Raw genomic sequence first — 23,492 nt, 5'->3', positions numbered from 1 at the left:
CAGAGGTGAACTTTCCCGATTGTCTGTCGAGGTTGGCTCAGTGGTCTCAACGTTGGGTGGAGGCAAAGCGTATATATGTATCTTGAAAGGTTGTTTGAACACCTTGTTGATTAGTTTTATTACGGTCTTCCAGGACAGTTTGTCAAGACCACAACCTATCCTGGGCATCGCGAGACGATAGTCTGCATTTCTTTTGCACGTGCGCCTGAGTTGAATCAGGGCTTTTTCTAGATTTTTCAACGTAGGCTTATCGTTGCTACGTTTTTTTGTTATTAGATAATAAACGAACCGCCTGCCCACCTGAAGCTGAGCCACTTCACCTACCTTGGCGTTCTGTTGTTTCAGTTCGTCAAGTCTACCAAATTTCTCCCGGAATTGCACTGCGATGCCGGCTCCCATATGCAGGTCCTCAGCTACGCAATGCACCAGCGAGAAATTTTCATCTACTGTAAATAGGTCTCCTGTCATTTCGGTCGTGACCGGAGGTAGCTCGAAAATGTCTTCGTTTGTGGTGTCGGTCTCGTCTGTCGTATCTAACTCTAGTGTCTGTATGATCGCGAGTTCGGGGTCCAACGGGGCTGGATCCGTATCGTCGACCGGATTTCTGGAGAGGGCGTCGGCGTTCGTATTCGCACGCCCCTCCTTATATTTTATTGTGCACTGAAACTCAGCTAGGAGGGTCTTCCACCTAATGAGTCGTGCACATGGGCTTTTATTTTTATGAAACCATGACAAGGCTTTTTGGTCAGATATTACGGTAAATTCTCTGCCGTAGAGGTACGGTCTAAAGTAATTCACGCACCAAACTACTGCTAAAAGTTCCTTCTCGAACGTAGAGTAATTTTTTTCGGCTGATGTTAACACCCGTGATACGTACGATATAGGTAAATCTTTCCCAATTTCTCCCTGACTCAGGACACCCCCGATTGCATAACCGGACGCGTCCGTTGTGACCAGGAAAGGTCGCTCGAAATCTGGGTACTGCAGGATCGGTTTCTCGCATAACCTGTCGCGTAAAAACTCAAAAGCTGATTGGTGTTGTTCTTTCCATTCGAAGCTTTCCCCTTTTTTGAGAAGGTTAGTGAGCGGTTTCGCGATCTTAGAAAAACCCGGTATGAACCGTCTGTAATAACCTGCTAGCCCTAAAAATTGCTTGATGTTCTTAGCATTTTTGGGAACTGGAAATTTTTTCACGGACTCGATTTTCTTTGGGTCCGGTTCCACACCTACGTCGCTGATCACGTGTCCTAAGTAAGTAACCTCGTGTCTGAGAAATTCACACTTGTCTGGTTGTAAGGCTAGGTTTGCCTTCCGCAATCTACTCATTAATCGCGTGACTTTTCGCTCGTGTTCTTCTAAAGTAGACGCGTATATTACTATGTCATCCAGGTATACGAACAGCTCTATGCCCTGCGATCCTAACAACACTTGGTCCATTAGTCTCTGGAAAGTAGCTGGCGCATTCTTCAGCCCGAATGGCATACGCGTGAATTCATAATGCCCGTGCGGTGTCGAGAAGGCGGTTTTGGGAGCGTCCTTCTCGTCCATTTGTATTTGATGAAAGCCCGATGCTAAATCGAATACCGAAAAATACCGGGCATTCCCTAACTGGTCAAGGATTTCGGTGATGTTGGGCAACGGATATGCGTCACCTATCGTTTTTTCGTTCAATTTACGATAATCTATCACGATCCTCCATCTCTTATTTCCCTTCGAATCGGCCTTTTTCGGTACGATCCAAAGTGGCGAACTGTAAGGCGATACCGATGGCTTGATTACGCCATTCTGTTCCATTTCGGTCACCTGCCTAGCTATTTCGTCCTTGTGGACGGGCGGAAATCTGTATTGCTTAGTGTGCACCGGTAGGTCATCGGTGGTAGCTATTTTATGTTTCATGACACCTGTGCATCGGAGCTTGTCGTCCGGCAGATGAAAGACATCTGCGTTTTCTCGAACTATCCTGGCTACACTGTCTTTTTCCTCATCGTTAAGATGATCTAATCTCAATAATTTCGTAATAGTTTCGGAGCGTCTAGAGAGTTTCTCGTAGGAGTCAGTAACGTCTGTTATCGAACATTTGTTTATGGTAATGTGTTCGGTCTCCCCTAACGGTATTGCTTCGCTCGTATCCAACAGTTCTACGGTGGGGACTGGTATAAGTTTGTCCTCCTCCGTGGTGTTTACCGCGCGGATCGTTGCCCTACCTCCGTCATCCTTAACAATAGCGTTCCCTATATAGACTCCCTTGCAACTGTCAAGAAGGGGTACATATCCTTCTTTGATACTATCTTCACTAATTTTAATAGGGAAGGCTATGTTCGTACGCTTGGGCACGAGGACGGTTTCTCTATCATTAAAATAAACGGCTTTGTTCAGTACTTCGAGGCATTGGTCCGCGTAGTTAACATTGGCTTCGAACTGGGTAAGGAAAGCTGACCCTAGGATACCGTCACTTTTGATGGGAAAGGTATTCTCAACTACGTGAAAATCCGTTTTGAAACCAAACATTTCCAATTCCGTTGCTCCTAAACTATAGTGTGGTACGTCTCCTATTCCTATAATAGTGATACGCCTCTTGGGGTTCACTTTACGAAAGTCCTTTACATTAGAGGCCTTTACGATATTGGCCTCCGCTCCCGTATCTATCATGAAGTCTATTGCGGTTTTCGTATCTTTGGAATCTAAGTTTACTGTAGGTATTTTTCCTTTTAAGTAGAGGCAGATGGACCTGTTTCCACCTCCTCTGTCTCTATGGCATTGGCCCTTGTTACTCGGGGGCTGCCAGTGTTCCCCGAGGGCCCTGCTCCGTTTCCCGAGTTGTTTCGGCTAATTGTTTCATGGTATCTACGTTTACGGCATTCGTTGTATGAATGTCCTATGCTCTTGCAGTAGCTACATTCGACTACGTTGGTATTTCGCGCTGTCGACTGTTGGCTCGACGGCGGTTTGTTTTTGTAACAATTTGCTGTGCTGTGGGTCGACCGCCCGCACAGCGTACACGATTCTCTATTTTCCACGGGTCTGCTTACCGCGGGTCTCCTAGTCGCTCGGCACTGATCGGTTAGGTGATTACTACGGCCGCAATGTTTACACGGCTCTGCGTTATTACTCTCGGCCCTGCTCGCGCCGCGGCTCCTAGCCCGATCTCTATCTAATTCTAATGCCTTGCTGGCATCTATAGCCCTTTCGTAGGCTGTCTTCAGGTTGGAGTAACCTTTGATCAATACTGCATTCCGGCAGTCGCTCGGTAGTCCGCCGACAAATGCCTCGCAGACTTCCTCATCTAACCTGATTATCTCTGCATTGGTTAGCTCGCGGTTCTTTCTTCGTTCCGCTTCTATTAATCCCGTTTTTATGTCGCGGGTTCTCCCTATGTAATCTAGCACGTGTTCATCAGCGTATTTATACAGCTGACCAAGCTCTCCACGGTAATGATTCGCGGATCTAATGGGCGCGAACACTTCCGTGAGTTTGTCCAAGAGTCCTTGCAGGGTTGCAAAACTCTCGTCTTCGATTACTGCGTATGCTCGATCGGCGAGCTTGCTTCTGATGAGGCGCGTGAGGTACCCCTCCAAGCTGGGTGTTACCATCTCGAGTGCCCTCTTGCACGCCCGATTAAACTGCATTACGGTGATGTTTTTCCCGTCAAATTTTGGGACTACCGCTAACGCGTCTTTAACCGATATGGATTGCTCCGCTAACGGCAGAGTAGGAGGAACGGGTGCCTGCTCGGCGTTAACGACTTGAGTAACTTGGGGGCGGGTGATTCCCGAGATCTTATCCTTCAGGGCCTGCTCCCTTTTCTTTAACTGTTCCTCGCGCTCAGCTAATTTCCTCCTTCTCTCCCGGTACGGATCTGCTAACGCGGCCTGGTACGCGAGTTCTTGCTCCTGCAATTCTAATTCGCGCTCCCAAATCTCTTGCTCGCGTAATCGTATTTCTAAGTCCTTATCGAGGACTAATTCTTCCGGCACGCCTGGCTCACCTAATTCTTGAGGTCCCAGGTCCGGACCTGCTATTCCTCCGCGTAGATTTTTGAGTTTCTCGCGGTTCTCTTTTTGAATGCGTCTGATCAACGCTTCTCTAGCTAACGCTTCTGCTTCTAAATTCAAATCTTCATCGTCAGTTGGGACGGAAACCACTGACTTTATTGAAATGTGATCATTTTCTGAATTGAGGGCGTTTCTACCAATCGCTCCTCTGCTGAGTGGATCAGGGCGGTAACTGTCCACAGGGTTAGGTTTTTGAGGCGCCACGGATTTTCTTAAGTCGCCTTTCTTTCTTTCTGCCTTCTTTTTGAAGTGCAGAATTTCTGCTTCTAACCTTAATTCATCCTTACTCCGCGTACACACTGGACCGGGTTCCTTAAATGTAGCGTCTGTGGCTAATTCTATGCTTTGGGTAACTGCCCTATCTGTGCCGCGTGAATTTTGCGCTACGAGAAGTTGTACTTCCCGATCTATTTCTGCCTTCTTACGGAGAAGTTCGGACAGCTGTGTGTCCTCTACAGGACCTAACCGCGGTTCATCCATTTTCGAACGGCCCGTCGCTTCGTTAGTGTCCCTAATTTTAACGTCTGTCACGCTCGCGGAGAGCTGTGCAGGATTTTTAGAATCGTCTACCTTGCTCGTTTTGAACTGCGTAGGATATTTGATTTCTTCTACTATGCCTTTTGTTGGCTGTGTAGGATGTGGTACGTCTTGCGCGGGGCCCTCGGTCGGGTTGTGCCGCTGCGTTTTTGTATTTGCGTTCGCGATTTCTTTCGCCTCGAGCTCGGCGAGCCTGGCAAGTTTCTTTTGAACTTCTTCGGATAACCCCGCGTCTTTACTCGATTCAATCGCGCGCTGTTTTTTCTCTAATTCAGCTTCTTGTTGTCTGAATTGTTCGCTAAGATGTTTTGACTTCTTATCTATTTCTGCTTGACGTTCCTCTAACGCTTCTTTTTCTTTTTGGAGCCTCTTTTCCTTATTGGAAACCTCCTGTTTTATGAATTCTATATCGGTCTCCGTATATTTAAGTTGTAAGCTATCATCTACTGATGCGCCGCTTTCCTTTTTGCTACCTGTTCTAGTTTCGATAGGCATATTGGTTTCGCGTGTGAATCTTTATCCTATTTATAGAAATAATCTCAAGCGTGTGGAGTCCCCGTGTGATTCGCTTTTATTGTATTTGTCGAGCGTTATTTCACGATTCCGTCCGTAGTTTGTGCGTTCGTCCCGATCGCGTTCTTTGCGGCTGAGGTGAGTTTTCTTGCTACTCCCGTTACGCGTGTGTTGCGAAGTTCGGTTCACTGTCTTTGCTACTTTCGCGGATCTCGTCTTTAATAACTCGCACCGATTATTTTTAGTTGAATTCGGATTTTAACAAAATCAATTTTTAAACGAATCCCACCGCTGCCACCAGAAATTTTATTGCCTGTGACGTCCCAGACGCACTAGTCAACAAAAAAAAACAATTCTTAACGTTGACGCACGCGGAGCGACACTGCAATAACGGAGCCCTGTTTTATTTGAGGGACCCGGGCCCCCGCTATGGATTATATTCGTCGTTTAGGATGATATGGGGTAACGTAAATGAGCGTCTTACCTTTAGTCGAGGTAGATGGTCTCTGGTTCGGAGTCCAGGTCGATAACTTCCGGCTCTTCTACCCAGTCGTATACGGTTGGTACAGGGAACAGCTTCCTCCTAATGTCGATTTGCTCGTATAACAGCCCCTCGCTGACTCTAGTAACCGTCTGTATGACTTCACGTTCTACCCCGTGAGTTGAGAACGGGTGGTCAACCTTGGGTTGGCTGGATGCGTGCGACGAGAAAGAGCCCGATTCTTCGTTAGAGCTAGGTTGTGTATAGATCGGAAGGATCTCTACTGGACCGTTGATACGTTTGATTCTGGCTTGTAATATAGCTTGCTTCTTAGCCTGTAGTCGTCGGCCTGCGCGATGTCTATTCTTACGACCGTGACGTTTACTGGACTTTGACATCTACCGATATAGAAAGGGGTGGGAGTTAATTAACTTGGAAAAGCTAGTTTTACAAGCTTAATTAAGTCAGCGTCTCCGCTAACAACCAATGTTAATGTGGGTAAAAGGGAATTACCTTGGGTTATTCACTGACTCTAGTTTTAGGTTCAAGAAATGAGAACTCGATGAAATAAATCTTTGTGTTTAGTATATTGTTACAGATAATTCGAAAAAGGTACAATGTTTAGTATTCTAGTCGCGTATATTAAGAGTTTACGTTAAACAGAGCGCTTAAGCTATAGCGAATGTATACTAGTTCTAAACGTGCAAGTCAACTGTGCGACTCGTAGAGATTTACAAGAACTAGCGAATGTGTACAAGTTCTAAACGTGCAAGCTAACTGTGTAACTCGTAGAGATTTACAAGAACTCGACTGGTCTGCTTGAAGCGCGGATGAGAAGTGATGTCCAGGGTGCGAAGCGTCGACCGTCTCAGCTCTCGAGTGTCCTGGTGCGCATGCGCGGGGCGATGGTGCGCGCGCTGCTGGCCTGCCTTGACGCGCTCGGTGTCACGTAGGCGCGCGTGACGTCAGAGCCTTGGAATGCGGCTCTTTGTTGGCGGAGTCCCGTTAGGTCCGACCTGTTGCTGCCTGCCTGCGTGCACGTGTTCGGGGTCCGGCGCCGACTTGTCGCTGCCTGCCTGCTTGCACGTGTTTGGGGCCTGACGTCATGCTGTGAGGGTTGTCTGGTTTATGGCCCTGTTGTAAACCGGTCCCTGGCTAAGTGCGGGTCTGGCTTTCATCCCTGTTTATGGGGGTCGAGTAGAACAGGTTTTTCCCGCTCGACCCTTGGCCTTTGTTCTGAGTTGGCGTCGGTCCGTCGGCCTGGGCTGGAATTGCTTGGCTCAGTTTCTCCTCGGGTATCGGATCGCCGTGTCGATGTTTCCTCTTAAGTGCTTCTCGGTACTTGGGCGATTTATTGCTTCCGTCTGTTTATTGTACCGAGGTCCGGGGCTGTTTAGTCTAGAGCGTATCTTAACTATGCAAAATCTTATCTTTACTAGGATGAACGCTCAGCGGGTGTTTATGTTAGGGTTCGCCTACGAACCTTTGTTTAAGTGCTTCGAGTCCCGCTGGCCGCTCTGGTTACAGTTATTTATTTATTCTAACAAATGTGGTTATTCCTAAGAAGTGCACGTGGTCGAGCGCTGGACGTGCGGAATGTCACGTAGGCCTGCTGAAGGCGTATTTCGGATGAAGGGATAAGGTTTCCCTTTTGCGCGTCGATGACGTGTACTCCTTTTATGTAATACATATATGAGTATATTATATTTATGGGTAAGTTTATACGATTGTTTATTATATCGTTTATTTTATCATTCGTAATAAGACGGCATGATAATTATGAGTATGCATATGTATGTGTACATTCCTAAATAGCGCGATGTGCGTGTATTTCTCATAGTGTAGTATATGATGAGCGGGCGAGCCAAGATGGCGGCCTCTTAGCACGACTGTGAATATGGCTTGCTGCCTGGTGCTTTCTGCCGGGTACCCCATGTTGCCTTGCTCTTCGCTTATGAGATATTATAATGTATTCCTATATCTTAGGTATAATACAAGTATGTGTTATGCTAATAGTAGTATACTCGAGGTAAGAGAGCAACAGTTTTAGTATGATAATAGGAAAAATATATATATGGTAGACGTTCTTCCGGGGACGTCACACCGAACTTCGCAACACACGCGTAACGGGAGTAGCAAGAAAACTCACCTCAGCCGCAAAGAACGCGATCGGGACGAACGCACAAACTACGGACGGAATCGTGAAATAACGCTCGACAAATACAATAAAAGCGAATCACACGGGGACTCCACACGCTCGAGATTATTTCTATAAATAGGATAAAGATTCACACGCGAAACCAATATGCCTATCGAAACTAGAACAGGTAGCAAAAAGGAAAGCGGCGCATCAGTAGATGATAGCTTACAACTTAAATATACGGAGACCGATATAGAATTCATAAAACAGGAGGTTTCCAATAAGGAAAAGAGGCTCCAAAAAGAAAAAGAAGCGTTAGAGGAACGTCAAGCAGAAATAGATAAGAAGTCAAAACATCTTAGCGAACAATTCAGACAACAAGAAGCTGAATTAGAGAAAAAACAGCGCGCGATTGAATCGAGTAAAGACGCGGGGTTATCCGAAGAAGTTCAAAAGAAACTTGCCAGGCTCGCCGAGCTCGAGGCGAAAGAAATCGCGAACGCAAATACAAAAACGCAGCGGCACAACCCGACCGAGGGCCCCGCGCAAGACGTACCACATCCTACACAGCCAACAAAAGGCATAGTAGAAGAAATCAAATATCCTACGCAGTTCAAAACGAGCAAGGTAGACGATTCTAAAAATCCTGCACAGCTCTCCGCGAGCGTGACAGACGTTAAAATTAGGGACACTAACGAAGCGACGGGCCGTTCGAAAATGGATGAACCGCGGTTAGGTCCTGTAGAGGACACACAGCTGTCCGAACTTCTCCGTAAGAAGGCAGAAATAGATCGGGAAGTACAACTTCTCGTAGCGCAAAATTCACGCGGCACAGATAGGGCAGTTACCCAAAGCATAGAATTAGCCACAGACGCTACATTTAAGGAACCCGGTCCAGTGTGTACGCGGAGTAAGGATGAATTAAGGTTAGAAGCAGAAATTCTGCACTTCAAAAAGAAGGCAGAAAGAAAGAAAGGCGACTTAAGAAAATCCGTGGCGCCTCAAAAACCTAACCCTGTGGACAGTTACCGCCCTGATCCACTCAGCAGAGGAGCGATTGGTAGAAACGCCCTCAATTCAGAAAATGATCACATTTCAATAAAGTCAGTGGTTTCCGTCCCAACTGACGATGAAGATTTGAATTTAGAAGCAGAAGCGTTAGCTAGAGAAGCGTTGATCAGACGCATTCAAAAAGAGAACCGCGAGAAACTCAAAAATCTACGCGGAGGAATAGCAGGTCCGGACCTGGGACCTCAAGAATTAGGTGAGCCAGGCGTGCCGGAAGAATTAGTCCTCGATAAGGACTTAGAAATACGATTACGCGAGCAAGAGATTTGGGAGCGCGAATTAGAATTGCAGGAGCAAGAACTCGCGTACCAGGCCGCGTTAGCAGATCCGTACCGGGAGAGAAGGAGGAAATTAGCTGAGCGCGAGGAACAGTTAAAGAAAAGGGAGCAGGCCCTGAAGGATAAGATCTCGGGAATCACCCGCCCCCAAGTTACTCAAGTCGTTAACGCCGAGCAGGCACCCGTTCCTCCTACTCTGCCGTTAGCGGAGCAATCCATATCGGTTAAAGACGCGTTAGCGGTAGTCCCAAAATTTGACGGGAAAAACATCACCGTAATGCAGTTTAATCGGGCGTGCAAGAGGGCACTCGAGATGGTAACACCCAGCTTGGAGGGGTACCTCACGCGCCTCATCAGAAGCAAGCTCGCCGATCGAGCATACGCAGTAATCGAAGACGAGAGTTTTGCAACCCTGCAAGGACTCTTGGATAAACTCACGGAAGTATTCGCGCCCATTAGATCCGCGAATCATTACCGTGGAGAGCTTGGTCAGCTGTATAAATACGCTGATGAACACGTGCTAGATTACATAGGGAGAACCCGCGACATAAAAACGGGATTAATAGAAGCGGAACGAAGAAAGAACCGCGAGCTAACCAATGCAGAGATAATCAGGTTAGATGAGGAAGTCTGCGAGGCATTTGTCGGCGGACTACCGAGCGACTGCCGGAATGCAGTATTGATCAAAGGTTACTCCAACCTGAAGACAGCCTACGAAAGGGCTATAGATGCCAGCAAGGCATTAGAATTAGATAGAGATCGGGCTAGGAGCCGCGGCGCGAGCAGGGCCGAGAGTAATAACGCAGAGCCGTGTAAACATTGCGGCCGTAGTAATCACCTAACCGATCAGTGCCGAGCGATTAGGAGACCCGCGGTAAGCAGACCCGTGGAAAATAGAGAATCGTGTACGCTGTGCGGGCGGTCGACCCACAGCACAGCAAATTGTTACAAAAACAAACCGCCGTCGAGCCAACAGTCGACAGCGCGAAATACCAACGTAGTCGAATGTAGCTTGTGACGTCCCAGACGCACTAGTCAACAAAAAAAACAATTCTTAACGTTGACGCACGCGGAGCGACACTGCAATAACGGAGCCCTGTTTTATTTGAGGGACCCGGGCCCCCGCTATGGATTATATTCGTCGTTTAGGATGATATGGGGTAACGTAAATGAGCGTCTTACCTTTAGTCGAGGTAGATGGTCTCTGGTTCGGAGTCCAGGTCGATAACTTCCGGCTCTTCTACCCAGTCGTATACGGTTGGTACAGGGAACAGCTTCCTCCTAATGTCGATTTGCTCGTATAACAGCCCCTCGCTGACTCTAGTAACCGTCTGTATGACTTCACGTTCTACCCCGTGAGTTGAGAACGGGTGGTCAACCTTGGGTTGGCTGGATGCGTGCGACGAGAAAGAGCCCGATTCTTCGTTAGAGCTAGGTTGTGTATAGATCGGAAGGATCTCTACTGGACCGTTGATACGTTTGATTCTGGCTTGTAATATAGCTTGCTTCTTAGCCTGTAGTCGTCGGCCTGCGCGATGTCTATTCTTACGACCGTGACGTTTACTGGACTTTGACATCTACCGATATAGAAAGGGGTGGGAGTTAATTAACTTGGAAAAGCTAGTTTTACAAGCTTAATTAAGTCAGCGTCTCCGCTAACAACCAATGTTAATGTGGGTAAAAGGGAATTACCTTGGGTTATTCACTGACTCTAGTTTTAGGTTCAAGAAATGAGAACTCGATGAAATAAATCTTTGTGTTTAGTATATTGTTACAGATAATTCGAAAAAGGTACAATGTTTAGTATTCTAGTCGCGTATATTAAGAGTTTACGTTAAACAGAGCGCTTAAGCTATAGCGAATGTATACTAGTTCTAAACGTGCAAGTCAACTGTGCGACTCGTAGAGATTTACAAGAACTAGCGAATGTGTACAAGTTCTAAACGTGCAAGCTAACTGTGTAACTCGTAGAGATTTACAAGAACTCGACTGGTCTGCTTGAAGCGCGGATGAGAAGTGATGTCCAGGGTGCGAAGCGTCGACCGTCTCAGCTCTCGAGTGTCCTGGTGCGCATGCGCGGGGCGATGGTGCGCGCGCTGCTGGCCTGCCTTGACGCGCTCGGTGTCACGTAGGCGCGCGTGACGTCAGAGCCTTGGAATGCGGCTCTTTGTTGGCGGAGTCCCGTTAGGTCCGACCTGTTGCTGCCTGCCTGCGTGCACGTGTTCGGGGTCCGGCGCCGACTTGTCGCTGCCTGCCTGCTTGCACGTGTTTGGGGCCTGACGTCATGCTGTGAGGGTTGTCTGGTTTATGGCCCTGTTGTAAACCGGTCCCTGGCTAAGTGCGGGTCTGGCTTTCATCCCTGTTTATGGGGGTCGAGTAGAACAGGTTTTTCCCGCTCGACCCTTGGCCTTTGTTCTGAGTTGGCGTCGGTCCGTCGGCCTGGGCTGGAATTGCTTGGCTCAGTTTCTCCTCGGGTATCGGATCGCCGTGTCGATGTTTCCTCTTAAGTGCTTCTCGGTACTTGGGCGATTTATTGCTTCCGTCTGTTTATTGTACCGAGGTCCGGGGCTGTTTAGTCTAGAGCGTATCTTAACTATGCAAAATCTTATCTTTACTAGGATGAACGCTCAGCGGGTGTTTATGTTAGGGTTCGCCTACGAACCTTTGTTTAAGTGCTTCGAGTCCCGCTGGCCGCTCTGGTTACAGTTATTTATTTATTCTAACAAATGTGGTTATTCCTAAGAAGTGCACGTGGTCGAGCGCTGGACGTGCGGAATGTCACGTAGGCCTGCTGAAGGCGTATTTCGGATGAAGGGATAAGGTTTCCCTTTTGCGCGTCGATGACGTGTACTCCTTTTATGTAATACATATATGAGTATATTATATTTATGGGTAAGTTTATACGATTGTTTATTATATCGTTTATTTTATCATTCGTAATAAGACGGCATGATAATTATGAGTATGCATATGTATGTGTACATTCCTAAATAGCGCGATGTGCGTGTATTTCTCATAGTGTAGTATATGATGAGCGGGCGAGCCAAGATGGCGGCCTCTTAGCACGACTGTGAATATGGCTTGCTGCCTGGTGCTTTCTGCCGGGTACCCCATGTTGCCTTGCTCTTCGCTTATGAGATATTATAATGTATTCCTATATCTTAGGTATAATACAAGTATGTGTTATGCTAATAGTAGTATACTCGAGGTAAGAGAGCAACAGTTTTAGTATGATAATAGGAAAAATATATATATGGTAGACGTTCTTCCGGGGACGTCACACCCCCCTCCTTATTTGAAGGAAATAAGTTTTATTTCCGTAAAAGATCTTAGCGGCGTTCACTAAACCAAGTTAAGATCTTTTGCTCTCTGTTGTGCTCTTTCCTCGAGCTTCTTCAACTCTATGTCAGAATTCAAGTCTAGATTTTCTGGAAAGTGAATTGACTGTGACGGAACGTGGTAAATTATTTTATTCAGTGGTTCCGTCTGCTCCTGGGCGTCAGTCGTCATTGGTTGATCGGTCTTTTGTCCTCGTAGGTGCATTAACAGATGCGTCACCGAGTCCCACAGTGAGGCTATCAAGTGGTAACTGCATCCATATGCTGTGTGGAGCGTGTAACCATGTATGCATGTGTCGATTAAGAATTTCAGCAGTGCCCACACGGCCCAGATCCCCCATATTCCTCCGACAACACTCCCGAAGGTGGTGAATCCAGTAAATAGTCTTTTTGCCGTTGATTCTGCTATTCGCGTTAGAGTCTTTTCGTCTAACAAGTTATACATATTGATTGTTCCCGTCCCGATGGTCTCGCCTCGGGCGCCTCTGGATATGGTGTCGAGTAGTGCAGGTTTTTCTGCTGGAAACATGATGTGTTCCCGTAATTCTTGCAATTCCTCCTCAGTGTAAATTCCGCTTGATCCCAGGGGTCCAGGATTACTATATTTCCAATTCATGTTTGTCAAGGGCTTGAGTTTCTGCGGTACCTTGGCTTCGGATGCCCTAGGTGTGAACTTGTACCACGTCTCTTCTACCTTAAACATTGGCGGCACGACCTCGTTGCAGCTCCTCCTGGTTCCGGTCTTCACGAGAATCCTCGATTTGGGTCGCAGGAACATGCTCTCATTTTGGTGATTCACAGGAAGATCATTGTAACATTCTGCCGTCTTGCGGAATTCCACTTCTACTGGGATGCATTTCATAATATAGATTACTTCGCCGGCTATTGTTGCAAAATAGCCGGGGCCCTTCATTAGGTTAAAGGCAAAACTGTCAGGTGATAATTCAGCGAGATTTAATGCATTTTTCAGCACCTGTTGTTCTAATTTACATTTCTGCTCGATCACGTCCCTGTATAAGTTGGTGGTCTGCGTTCTGATGTGTTTTTCTACATAAATGAATTTTGAATTGATGTATGAAAAGATGTCGATGTTTGATACTGCTAATCTTGATCGTTGTTTGAAGACTTCCGTTGGATTGGTCTCAAAGATAAATAGACGGGGGTGCTCTGTGTTTATGATTTTATAGCCGCAAATGGTGGCTCTGGACCTTTCCATTAGCGCGAAGGTTGTGTCACCCGTCTGTAGCGAGTAAACGGTTGGAGAGTCCGTCGCGTTCGTTCGGTCTGCGTATCCCGTGTATAGTACGTCATATTTGTCAAATTTACATTCGTCGAGGGGCGTTGTTGTCCAGTAGGTATGGCCACCCTCATCGTCGATGCACTGCCCGTCTCCAAAAGGGCAGGTTGTTCCACTCTTCAGCAAAATTTGATTGTTGGAGATCTTGACGTTCGCCGTGTACGAGTAGACCGAAATCTTGATTACTGCCTGCACGACAGCGCTTTCCCACTGTCCATAACCGTCATTGTAATATTGCCCTTGGCAGGTTCCGTCAGAGGTAAGGCTGCCGGCCAAGGTGGCGTCGCGTAGCGTCGTTACGTTTGTTGGGATCTCGACCAAATGCGTCTGTGACCCGAGGGTTAGCGTACCTGTGCGATGTAGCGTCTCGCACGCTTCCCTTGAGATTCTTGGAAGGTAAGCCTTTCTTCCACCGTCGGTCACCGAGTTGTGTGAAAATTGTCCGCATCGGTAAACTGTTCTGTCGATCTCCACTTTGCATTGTAAGACTTGCGCCTGTTTGTATTCCGTGAGTTGGAGCAATTGTATAAACGTTCGTTCGTTTTGTGTCTTGTCGTGTTCCAAATCACATTGGTCGATGTCTAGTAGATTTATAGTTGTTACGTTAAGGGCAGCTCCGCCACAGTCATACCCGATTAATGCATGGGCCCCCTTCAACCAACAAATGGTAGTGAGGAGTATGAGGACGGACCTCATGGCTGGGGTTTGCATTGACCCTGTAACGTATGTCATAATACCTATAAATTCTGACGTCTACTCTTAAATCTGCTTAGTGTACAAAATTATACGGCGTCTTTGAACATCTGACTGCCTACATAGTTAACAATTGGGCCGGAGACGGTGTACTTGGACACTTCGCCGTCCATGCCTTTACCTACGTATGTGTACGCTTCGTTCAGGTCTGGGTGAAATAGCACTGATATGTGGGTTTCGTCCGGGCGGGCGAAAAACACATCTAATACTTGATCTACTATGCCTCTTTGGCTGCGAATTCTTTTATAATACGTTCTGTAGTCGCCTTCACCCAAATCTGTTATTTTTATCATTTCCCTAAGTAATGACTTGAAAGCTTCATTGGCCTTAAAATATAGTGTTATTGTAACCTTGTACATTATGATTTTAATGTTTGTGACTGGGTATGGTAGTGTCTGCGGCTTTTCAATGAAAACTACTTCGAGATGATCGTCTTCCTCATTAGCCGGGAGCTTCATTATATTATTGTGTTCTTACTTTCTAGTGATTCCTGTGGACAGAATAATAAAGGATAGGTGCGATTATGCCTTTGCCTTTTTCAGTTTGTCCAGGTGGACCACCCTAGTTCTATTTTCAACAAGAATTTTTACATTATTACTGGGAAGAACTTCTATTACTTCGTGCGGACCAGTATAATGGTCAGCGAATTTGTTCTTTCTGGGCTCCTTTAGGAGGAACACCAGATCTCCTGGTTTTAATTGTAGCAATTTGATTTTATTATCATAGTAACGTTTATACTTGTGTTTTGCTTGAGTTAAATTCTCTGCTGCGAGAGTCTGTATTTCATGGAGATTTTTACATAAATCTAACAAGTAGCCTTCGTACGTCCTATCTGATATGGTTTCTATTGCTGCGTAGCTCGAGGGCACTCTTGCCTCTCGGCCGAACACTAATTCGTACGGTGAAAACCTTGTGCTTTCATGAGTACTGGTATTATATGAAAACATTGCTAACTCTAGCCACTCGTCCCAGTCGTTCTTATCCGTAACGAACTGCTTCAAATATTCTATTAGAACGTGGTGTGACCTTTCAATCGAGCCATTTGACTGCGGGTGGAAAGCTGTGGTCCTGTTTTGTGTTATTCTAAATCGCTTTGTGATCGCCTTCATCAGTGAGCTAGTTAAATTGGCGCCCTGATCCGTGAGGATATGACGGGGTGCGCCGTAAATACAAATGAAGTTTTTTACCAAGCCATCAGCGATTGCCACCGAGTCGGTTTCTTTCAACGGGATTGCTAGCGAGTATTTGGTGAGGAGGTCTTGGATTGTTAAAATATGACTATTTCCTCGTTCTGTAATGGGCAGAGGGCCCACAACGTCCATGGAGATTTTTTCAAAGGCGGCGTCAGGAGTATCTGTTATTACCATTGGTTGCTTATGCTTTACTCGCGTGAGCTTCCTAGTGGCGCACTGCCAACACCTGCCTATATAATCTTGTACCTGGCGTTTCATATTCGGCCATGCGTACTTTTGTCTAATTCTACGGTAAGTTTTGGTCACCCCCTTGTGACCCCCTAGCGCAGATTCATGATTTTCTTGAATAATTCCGGCCCTAAGCTCCTCCGCCGGAGTTTGAATCAAGTCTTCGTAAATAGTCAGCGTGCAAGGACAATCGCTGAGTGCGATTTTTATCCTATTTAAAATTTCCTTCCACGAAATATTATCTATGAATGCTGTTCTGGCTAGTGCTATTTCTGCTAACTCTATTTCCATAATTACGTCTAACAGAGATGCCAGAGCTTCTTTAAATATTTCTCTGTCGAGGTGTCTTTTTGTTGATTCTTTGATTGGCAAACATATAATGTTTCTATTGTCCTTTTGCATTAGCCTAGCTCTTCCTAGTGCTAAGTCCTCTAATTTTGGTATCTTGAATTTACTGAATAGATCGTGCGCTCCGCGGTCTATAGGTTCACCCTGCTGCGAGACGAAACAGACCATGTTCCCTTTATGAATTGATAAGTTCTCCTTACTCCTAGTGATCTTTAATTCGGGGTCTGCAGCGAGCTCGTAGGGCTGCGAACCTGGTTCTATGATTTCGTCGGAGTCGCTTACGTCGCTGTCGACGCATTCATGCTCGTTACCGTGCTCGGAACCTGAATCTGAGTCTTCATCAGCATCGGTTGCTTGATTTTCTACAGGGGTGTCCTGGCCTATTACGTCAAAGGCTTTGTCCCTGTGATCTAAACTCGTCGACGCTTCCGGAAGGGAAATTCTACTGGTGTCCCCCCCTTTCTCCTGCTCCATCGTTTCGACTATAGGGTCTAAACCCGTGCTTTGATATTGGGGCGGCTCGTTTCCGAACTGTCCCAGAGGTGAACTTTCCCGATTGTCTGTCGAGGTTGGCTCAGTGGTCTCAACGTTGGGTGGAGGCAAAGCGTATATATGTATCTTGAAAGGTTGTTTGAACACCTTGTTGATTAGTTTTATTACGGTCTTCCAGGACAGTTTGTCAAGACCACAACCTATCCTGGGCATCGCGAGACGATAGTCTGCATTTCTTTTGCACGTGCGCCTGAGTTGAATCAGGGCTTTTTCTAGATTTTTCAACGTAGGCTTATCGTTGCTACGTTTTTTTGTTATTAGATAATAAACGAACCGCCTGCCCACCTGAAGCTGAGCCACTTCACCTACCTTGGCGTTCTGTTGTTTCAGTTCGTCAAGTCTACCAAATTTCTCCCGGAATTGCACTGCGATGCCGGCTCCCATATGCAGGTCCTCAGCTACGCAATGCACCAGCGAGAAATTTTCATCTACTGTAAATAGGTCTCCTGTCATTTCGGTCGTGACCGGAGGTAGCTCGAAAATGTCTTCGTTTGTGGTGTCGGTCTCGTCTGTCGTATCTAACTCTAGTGTCTGTATGATCGCGAGTTCGGGGTCCAACGGGGCTGGATCCGTATCGTCGACCGGATTTCTGGAGAGGGCGTCGGCGTTCGTATTCGCACGCCCCTCCTTATATTTTATTGTGCACTGAAACTCAGCTAGGAGGGTCTTCCACCTAATGAGTCGTGCACATGGGCTTTTATTTTTATGAAACCATGACAAGGCTTTTTGGTCAGATATTACGGTAAATTCTCTGCCGTAGAGGTACGGTCTAAAGTAATTCACGCACCAAACTACTGCTAAAAGTTCCTTCTCGAACGTAGAGTAATTTTTTTCGGCTGATGTTAACACCCGTGATACGTACGATATAGGTAAATCTTTCCCAATTTCTCCCTGACTCAGGACACCCCCGATTGCATAACCGGACGCGTCCGTTGTGACCAGGAAAGGTCGCTCGAAATCTGGGTACTGCAGGATCGGTTTCTCGCATAACCTGTCGCGTAAAAACTCAAAAGCTGATTGGTGTTGTTCTTTCCATTCGAAGCTTTCCCCTTTTTTGAGAAGGTTAGTGAGCGGTTTCGCGATCTTAGAAAAACCCGGTATGAACCGTCTGTAATAACCTGCTAGCCCTAAAAATTGCTTGATGTTCTTAGCATTTTTGGGAACTGGAAATTTTTTCACGGACTCGATTTTCTTTGGGTCCGGTTCCACACCTACGTCGCTGATCACGTGTCCTAAGTAAGTAACCTCGTGTCTGAGAAATTCACACTTGTCTGGTTGTAAGGCTAGGTTTGCCTTCCGCAATCTACTCATTAATCGCGTGACTTTTCGCTCGTGTTCTTCTAAAGTAGACGCGTATATTACTATGTCATCCAGGTATACGAACAGCTCTATGCCCTGCGATCCTAACAACACTTGGTCCATTAGTCTCTGGAAAGTAGCTGGCGCATTCTTCAGCCCGAATGGCATACGCGTGAATTCATAATGCCCGTGCGGTGTCGAGAAGGCGGTTTTGGGAGCGTCCTTCTCGTCCATTTGTATTTGATGAAAGCCCGATGCTAAATCGAATACCGAAAAATACCGGGCATTCCCTAACTGGTCAAGGATTTCGGTGATGTTGGGCAACGGATATGCGTCACCTATCGTTTTTTCGTTCAATTTACGATAATCTATCACGATCCTCCATCTCTTATTTCCCTTCGAATCGGCCTTTTTCGGTACGATCCAAAGTGGCGAACTGTAAGGCGATACCGATGGCTTGATTACGCCATTCTGTTCCATTTCGGTCACCTGCCTAGCTATTTCGTCCTTGTGGACGGGCGGAAATCTGTATTGCTTAGTGTGCACCGGTAGGTCATCGGTGGTAGCTATTTTATGTTTCATGACACCTGTGCATCGGAGCTTGTCGTCCGGCAGATGAAAGACATCTGCGTTTTCTCGAACTATCCTGGCTACACTGTCTTTTTCCTCATCGTTAAGATGATCTAATCTCAATAATTTCGTAATAGTTTCGGAGCGTCTAGAGAGTTTCTCGTAGGAGTCAGTAACGTCTGTTATCGAACATTTGTTTATGGTAATGTGTTCGGTCTCCCCTAACGGTATTGCTTCGCTCGTATCCAACAGTTCTACGGTGGGGACTGGTATAAGTTTGTCCTCCTCCGTGGTGTTTACCGCGCGGATCGTTGCCCTACCTCCGTCATCCTTAACAATAGCGTTCCCTATATAGACTCCCTTGCAACTGTCAAGAAGGGGTACATATCCTTCTTTGATACTATCTTCACTAATTTTAATAGGGAAGGCTATGTTCGTACGCTTGGGCACGAGGACGGTTTCTCTATCATTAAAATAAACGGCTTTGTTCAGTACTTCGAGGCATTGGTCCGCGTAGTTAACATTGGCTTCGAACTGGGTAAGGAAAGCTGACCCTAGGATACCGTCACTTTTGATGGGAAAGGTATTCTCAACTACGTGAAAATCCGTTTTGAAACCAAACATTTCCAATTCCGTTGCTCCTAAACTATAGTGTGGTACGTCTCCTATTCCTATAATAGTGATACGCCTCTTGGGGTTCACTTTACGAAAGTCCTTTACATTAGAGGCCTTTACGATATTGGCCTCCGCTCCCGTATCTATCATGAAGTCTATTGCGGTTTTCGTATCTTTGGAATCTAAGTTTACTGTAGGTATTTTTCCTTTTAAGTAGAGGCAGATGGACCTGTTTCCACCTCCTCTGTCTCTATGGCATTGGCCCTTGTTACTCGGGGGCTGCCAGTGTTCCCCGAGGGCCCTGCTCCGTTTCCCGAGTTGTTTCGGCTAATTGTTTCATGGTATCTACGTTTACGGCATTCGTTGTATGAATGTCCTATGCTCTTGCAGTAGCTACATTCGACTACGTTGGTATTTCGCGCTGTCGACTGTTGGCTCGACGGCGGTTTGTTTTTGTAACAATTTGCTGTGCTGTGGGTCGACCGCCCGCACAGCGTACACGATTCTCTATTTTCCACGGGTCTGCTTACCGCGGGTCTCCTAGTCGCTCGGCACTGATCGGTTAGGTGATTACTACGGCCGCAATGTTTACACGGCTCTGCGTTATTACTCTCGGCCCTGCTCGCGCCGCGGCTCCTAGCCCGATCTCTATCTAATTCTAATGCCTTGCTGGCATCTATAGCCCTTTCGTAGGCTGTCTTCAGGTTGGAGTAACCTTTGATCAATACTGCATTCCGGCAGTCGCTCGGTAGTCCGCCGACAAATGCCTCGCAGACTTCCTCATCTAACCTGATTATCTCTGCATTGGTTAGCTCGCGGTTCTTTCTTCGTTCCGCTTCTATTAATCCCGTTTTTATGTCGCGGGTTCTCCCTATGTAATCTAGCACGTGTTCATCAGCGTATTTATACAGCTGACCAAGCTCTCCACGGTAATGATTCGCGGATCTAATGGGCGCGAACACTTCCGTGAGTTTGTCCAAGAGTCCTTGCAGGGTTGCAAAACTCTCGTCTTCGATTACTGCGTATGCTCGATCGGCGAGCTTGCTTCTGATGAGGCGCGTGAGGTACCCCTCCAAGCTGGGTGTTACCATCTCGAGTGCCCTCTTGCACGCCCGATTAAACTGCATTACGGTGATGTTTTTCCCGTCAAATTTTGGGACTACCGCTAACGCGTCTTTAACCGATATGGATTGCTCCGCTAACGGCAGAGTAGGAGGAACGGGTGCCTGCTCGGCGTTAACGACTTGAGTAACTTGGGGGCGGGTGATTCCCGAGATCTTATCCTTCAGGGCCTGCTCCCTTTTCTTTAACTGTTCCTCGCGCTCAGCTAATTTCCTCCTTCTCTCCCGGTACGGATCTGCTAACGCGGCCTGGTACGCGAGTTCTTGCTCCTGCAATTCTAATTCGCGCTCCCAAATCTCTTGCTCGCGTAATCGTATTTCTAAGTCCTTATCGAGGACTAATTCTTCCGGCACGCCTGGCTCACCTAATTCTTGAGGTCCCAGGTCCGGACCTGCTATTCCTCCGCGTAGATTTTTGAGTTTCTCGCGGTTCTCTTTTTGAATGCGTCTGATCAACGCTTCTCTAGCTAACGCTTCTGCTTCTAAATTCAAATCTTCATCGTCAGTTGGGACGGAAACCACTGACTTTATTGAAATGTGATCATTTTCTGAATTGAGGGCGTTTCTACCAATCGCTCCTCTGCTGAGTGGATCAGGGCGGTAACTGTCCACAGGGTTAGGTTTTTGAGGCGCCACGGATTTTCTTAAGTCGCCTTTCTTTCTTTCTGCCTTCTTTTTGAAGTGCAGAATTTCTGCTTCTAACCTTAATTCATCCTTACTCCGCGTACACACTGGACCGGGTTCCTTAAATGTAGCGTCTGTGGCTAATTCTATGCTTTGGGTAACTGCCCTATCTGTGCCGCGTGAATTTTGCGCTACGAGAAGTTGTACTTCCCGATCTATTTCTGCCTTCTTACGGAGAAGTTCGGACAGCTGTGTGTCCTCTACAGGACCTAACCGCGGTTCATCCATTTTCGAACGGCCCGTCGCTTCGTTAGTGTCCCTAATTTTAACGTCTGTCACGCTCGCGGAGAGCTGTGCAGGATTTTTAGAATCGTCTACCTTGCTCGTTTTGAACTGCGTAGGATATTTGATTTCTTCTACTATGCCTTTTGTTGGCTGTGTAGGATGTGGTACGTCTTGCGCGGGGCCCTCGGTCGGGTTGTGCCGCTGCGTTTTTGTATTTGCGTTCGCGATTTCTTTCGCCTCGAGCTCGGCGAGCCTGGCAAGTTTCTTTTGAACTTCTTCGGATAACCCCGCGTCTTTACTCGATTCAATCGCGCGCTGTTTTTTCTCTAATTCAGCTTCTTGTTGTCTGAATTGTTCGCTAAGATGTTTTGACTTCTTATCTATTTCTGCTTGACGTTCCTCTAACGCTTCTTTTTCTTTTTGGAGCCTCTTTTCCTTATTGGAAACCTCCTGTTTTATGAATTCTATATCGGTCTCCGTATATTTAAGTTGTAAGCTATCATCTACTGATGCGCCGCTTTCCTTTTTGCTACCTGTTCTAGTTTCGATAGGCATATTGGTTTCGCGTGTGAATCTTTATCCTATTTATAGAAATAATCTCAAGCGTGTGGAGTCCTGTGACGTCCCAGACGCACTAGTCAACAAAAAAAAACAATTCTTAACGTTGACGCACGCGGAGCGACACTGCAATAACGGAGCCCTGTTTTATTTGAGGGACCCGGGCCCCCGCTATGGATTATATTCGTCGTTTAGGATAATATGGGGTAACGTAAATGAGCGTCTTACCTTTAGTCGAGGTAGATGGTCTCTGGTTCGGAGTCCAGGTCGATAACTTCCGGCTCTTCTACCCAGTCGTATACGGTTGGTACAGGGAACAGCTTCCTCCTAATGTCGATTTGCTCGTATAACAGCCCCTCGCTGACTCTAGTAACCGTCTGTATAACTTCACGTTCTACCCCGTGAGTTGAGAACGGGTGGTCAACCTTGGGTTGGCTGGATGCGTGCGACGAGAAAGAGCCCGATTCTTCGTTAGAGCTAGGTTGTGTATAGATCGGAAGGATCTCAACTGGACCGTTGATACGTTTGATTCTGGCTTGTAATATAGCTTGCTTCTTAGCCCGTAGTCGTCGGCCTGCGCGATGTCTATTCTTACGACCGTGACGTTTACTGGACTTTGACATCTACCGATATAGAAAGGGGTAGGAGTTAATTTGTGACGTCCCAGACGCACTAGTCAACAAAAAAAACAATTCTTAACGTTGACGCACGCGGAGCGACACTGCAATAACGGAGCCCTGTTTTATTTGAGGGACCCGGGCCCCCGCTATGGATTATATTCGTCGTTTAGGATAATATGGGGTAACGTAAATGAGCGTCTTACCTTTAGTCGAGGTAGATGGTCTCTGGTTCGGAGTCCAGGTCGATAACTTCCGGCTCTTCTACCCAGTCGTATACGGTTGGTACAGGGAACAGCTTCCTCCTAATGTCGATTTGCTCGTATAACAGCCCCTCGCTGACTCTAGTAACCGTCTGTATAACTTCACGTTCTACCCCGTGAGTTGAGAACGGGTGGTCAACCTTGGGTTGGCTGGATGCGTGCGACGAGAAAGAGCCCGATTCTTCGTTAGAGCTAGGTTGTGTATAGATCGGAAGGATCTCAACTGGACCGTTGATACGTTTGATTCTGGCTTGTAATATAGCTTGCTTCTTAGCCCGTAGTCGTCGGCCTGCGCGATGTCTATTCTTACGACCGTGACGTTTACTGGACTTTGACATCTACCGATATAGAAAGGGGTAGGAGTTAATTAACTTGGAAAAGCTAGTTTTACAAGCTTAATTAAGTCAGCGTCTCCGCTAACAACCAATGTTAATGTGGGTAAAAGGGAATTACCTTGGATTATTCACTGACTCTAGTTTTAGGTTCAAGAAATGAGAACTCGATGAAATAAATCTTTGTGTTTGGTATATTGTTACAGATAATTCGAAAAAGGTACAATGTTTAATATTCTAGTCGCGTATATTAAGAGTTTACGTTAAACAGAGCGCTTAAGCTATAGCGAATGTATACTAGTTCTAAACGTGCAAGTCAACTGTGCGACTCGTAGAGATTTACAAGAAACTAGCGAATGCGTACAAGTTCTAAACGTGCAAGCTAACTGTGTAACTCGTAGAGATTTACAAGAACTCGACTGGTCTGCTT

At 46.6% G+C, this 23,492-nt stretch overlaps 3 protein-coding genes across 3 annotated transcripts; 1 reads left to right on the top strand and 2 right to left on the bottom strand.

The window, feature by feature from the left end:
- Positions 1–2,708: 2,708 nt before the first annotated feature.
- Positions 2,709–5,084, bottom strand: LOC138191339 (caldesmon-like). Its single transcript, XM_069138040.1, has one exon. It carries the CDS (start codon positions 5,082–5,084, stop codon positions 2,709–2,711), a length of 2,376 nt encoding a protein of 791 aa, XP_068994141.1.
- A 2,804-nt stretch (positions 5,085–7,888) lies between these two features.
- On the top strand, positions 7,889–10,087 carry LOC138191338 (caldesmon-like). Its single transcript, XM_069138039.1, has one exon. The coding sequence runs from the start codon at positions 7,889–7,891 to the stop codon at positions 10,085–10,087; it is 2,199 nt and encodes a 732-aa protein (XP_068994140.1).
- A 9,384-nt stretch (positions 10,088–19,471) lies between these two features.
- LOC138191337 (caldesmon-like) lies at positions 19,472–21,847 on the bottom strand. Its single transcript, XM_069138038.1, has one exon. The coding sequence runs from the start codon at positions 21,845–21,847 to the stop codon at positions 19,472–19,474; it is 2,376 nt and encodes a 791-aa protein (XP_068994139.1).
- Positions 21,848–23,492: the final 1,645 nt, after the last annotated feature.

The sequence above is a fragment of the Neodiprion pinetum genome, unplaced genomic scaffold (assembly GCF_021155775.2).
Source record: "Neodiprion pinetum isolate iyNeoPine1 unplaced genomic scaffold, iyNeoPine1.2 ptg000101l, whole genome shotgun sequence".
Classification (NCBI taxonomy): domain Eukaryota; kingdom Metazoa; phylum Arthropoda; class Insecta; order Hymenoptera; family Diprionidae; genus Neodiprion; species Neodiprion pinetum.
The sequence above is the reverse complement of the archived record's forward strand: the minus strand, read 5'-3'. Positions and strand labels throughout refer to the sequence as shown.

Bases quoted from the DNA above. Each gene is read 5' to 3' on its own strand.
- LOC138191339 (XM_069138040.1), bottom strand. From the start codon at position 5,084: ATGCCTATCGAAACTAGAACAGGTAGCAAAAAGGAAAGCGGCGCATCA.
- LOC138191338 (XM_069138039.1), top strand. From the start codon at position 7,889: ATGCCTATCGAAACTAGAACAGGTAGCAAAAAGGAAAGCGGCGCATCA.
- LOC138191337 (XM_069138038.1), bottom strand. From the start codon at position 21,847: ATGCCTATCGAAACTAGAACAGGTAGCAAAAAGGAAAGCGGCGCATCA.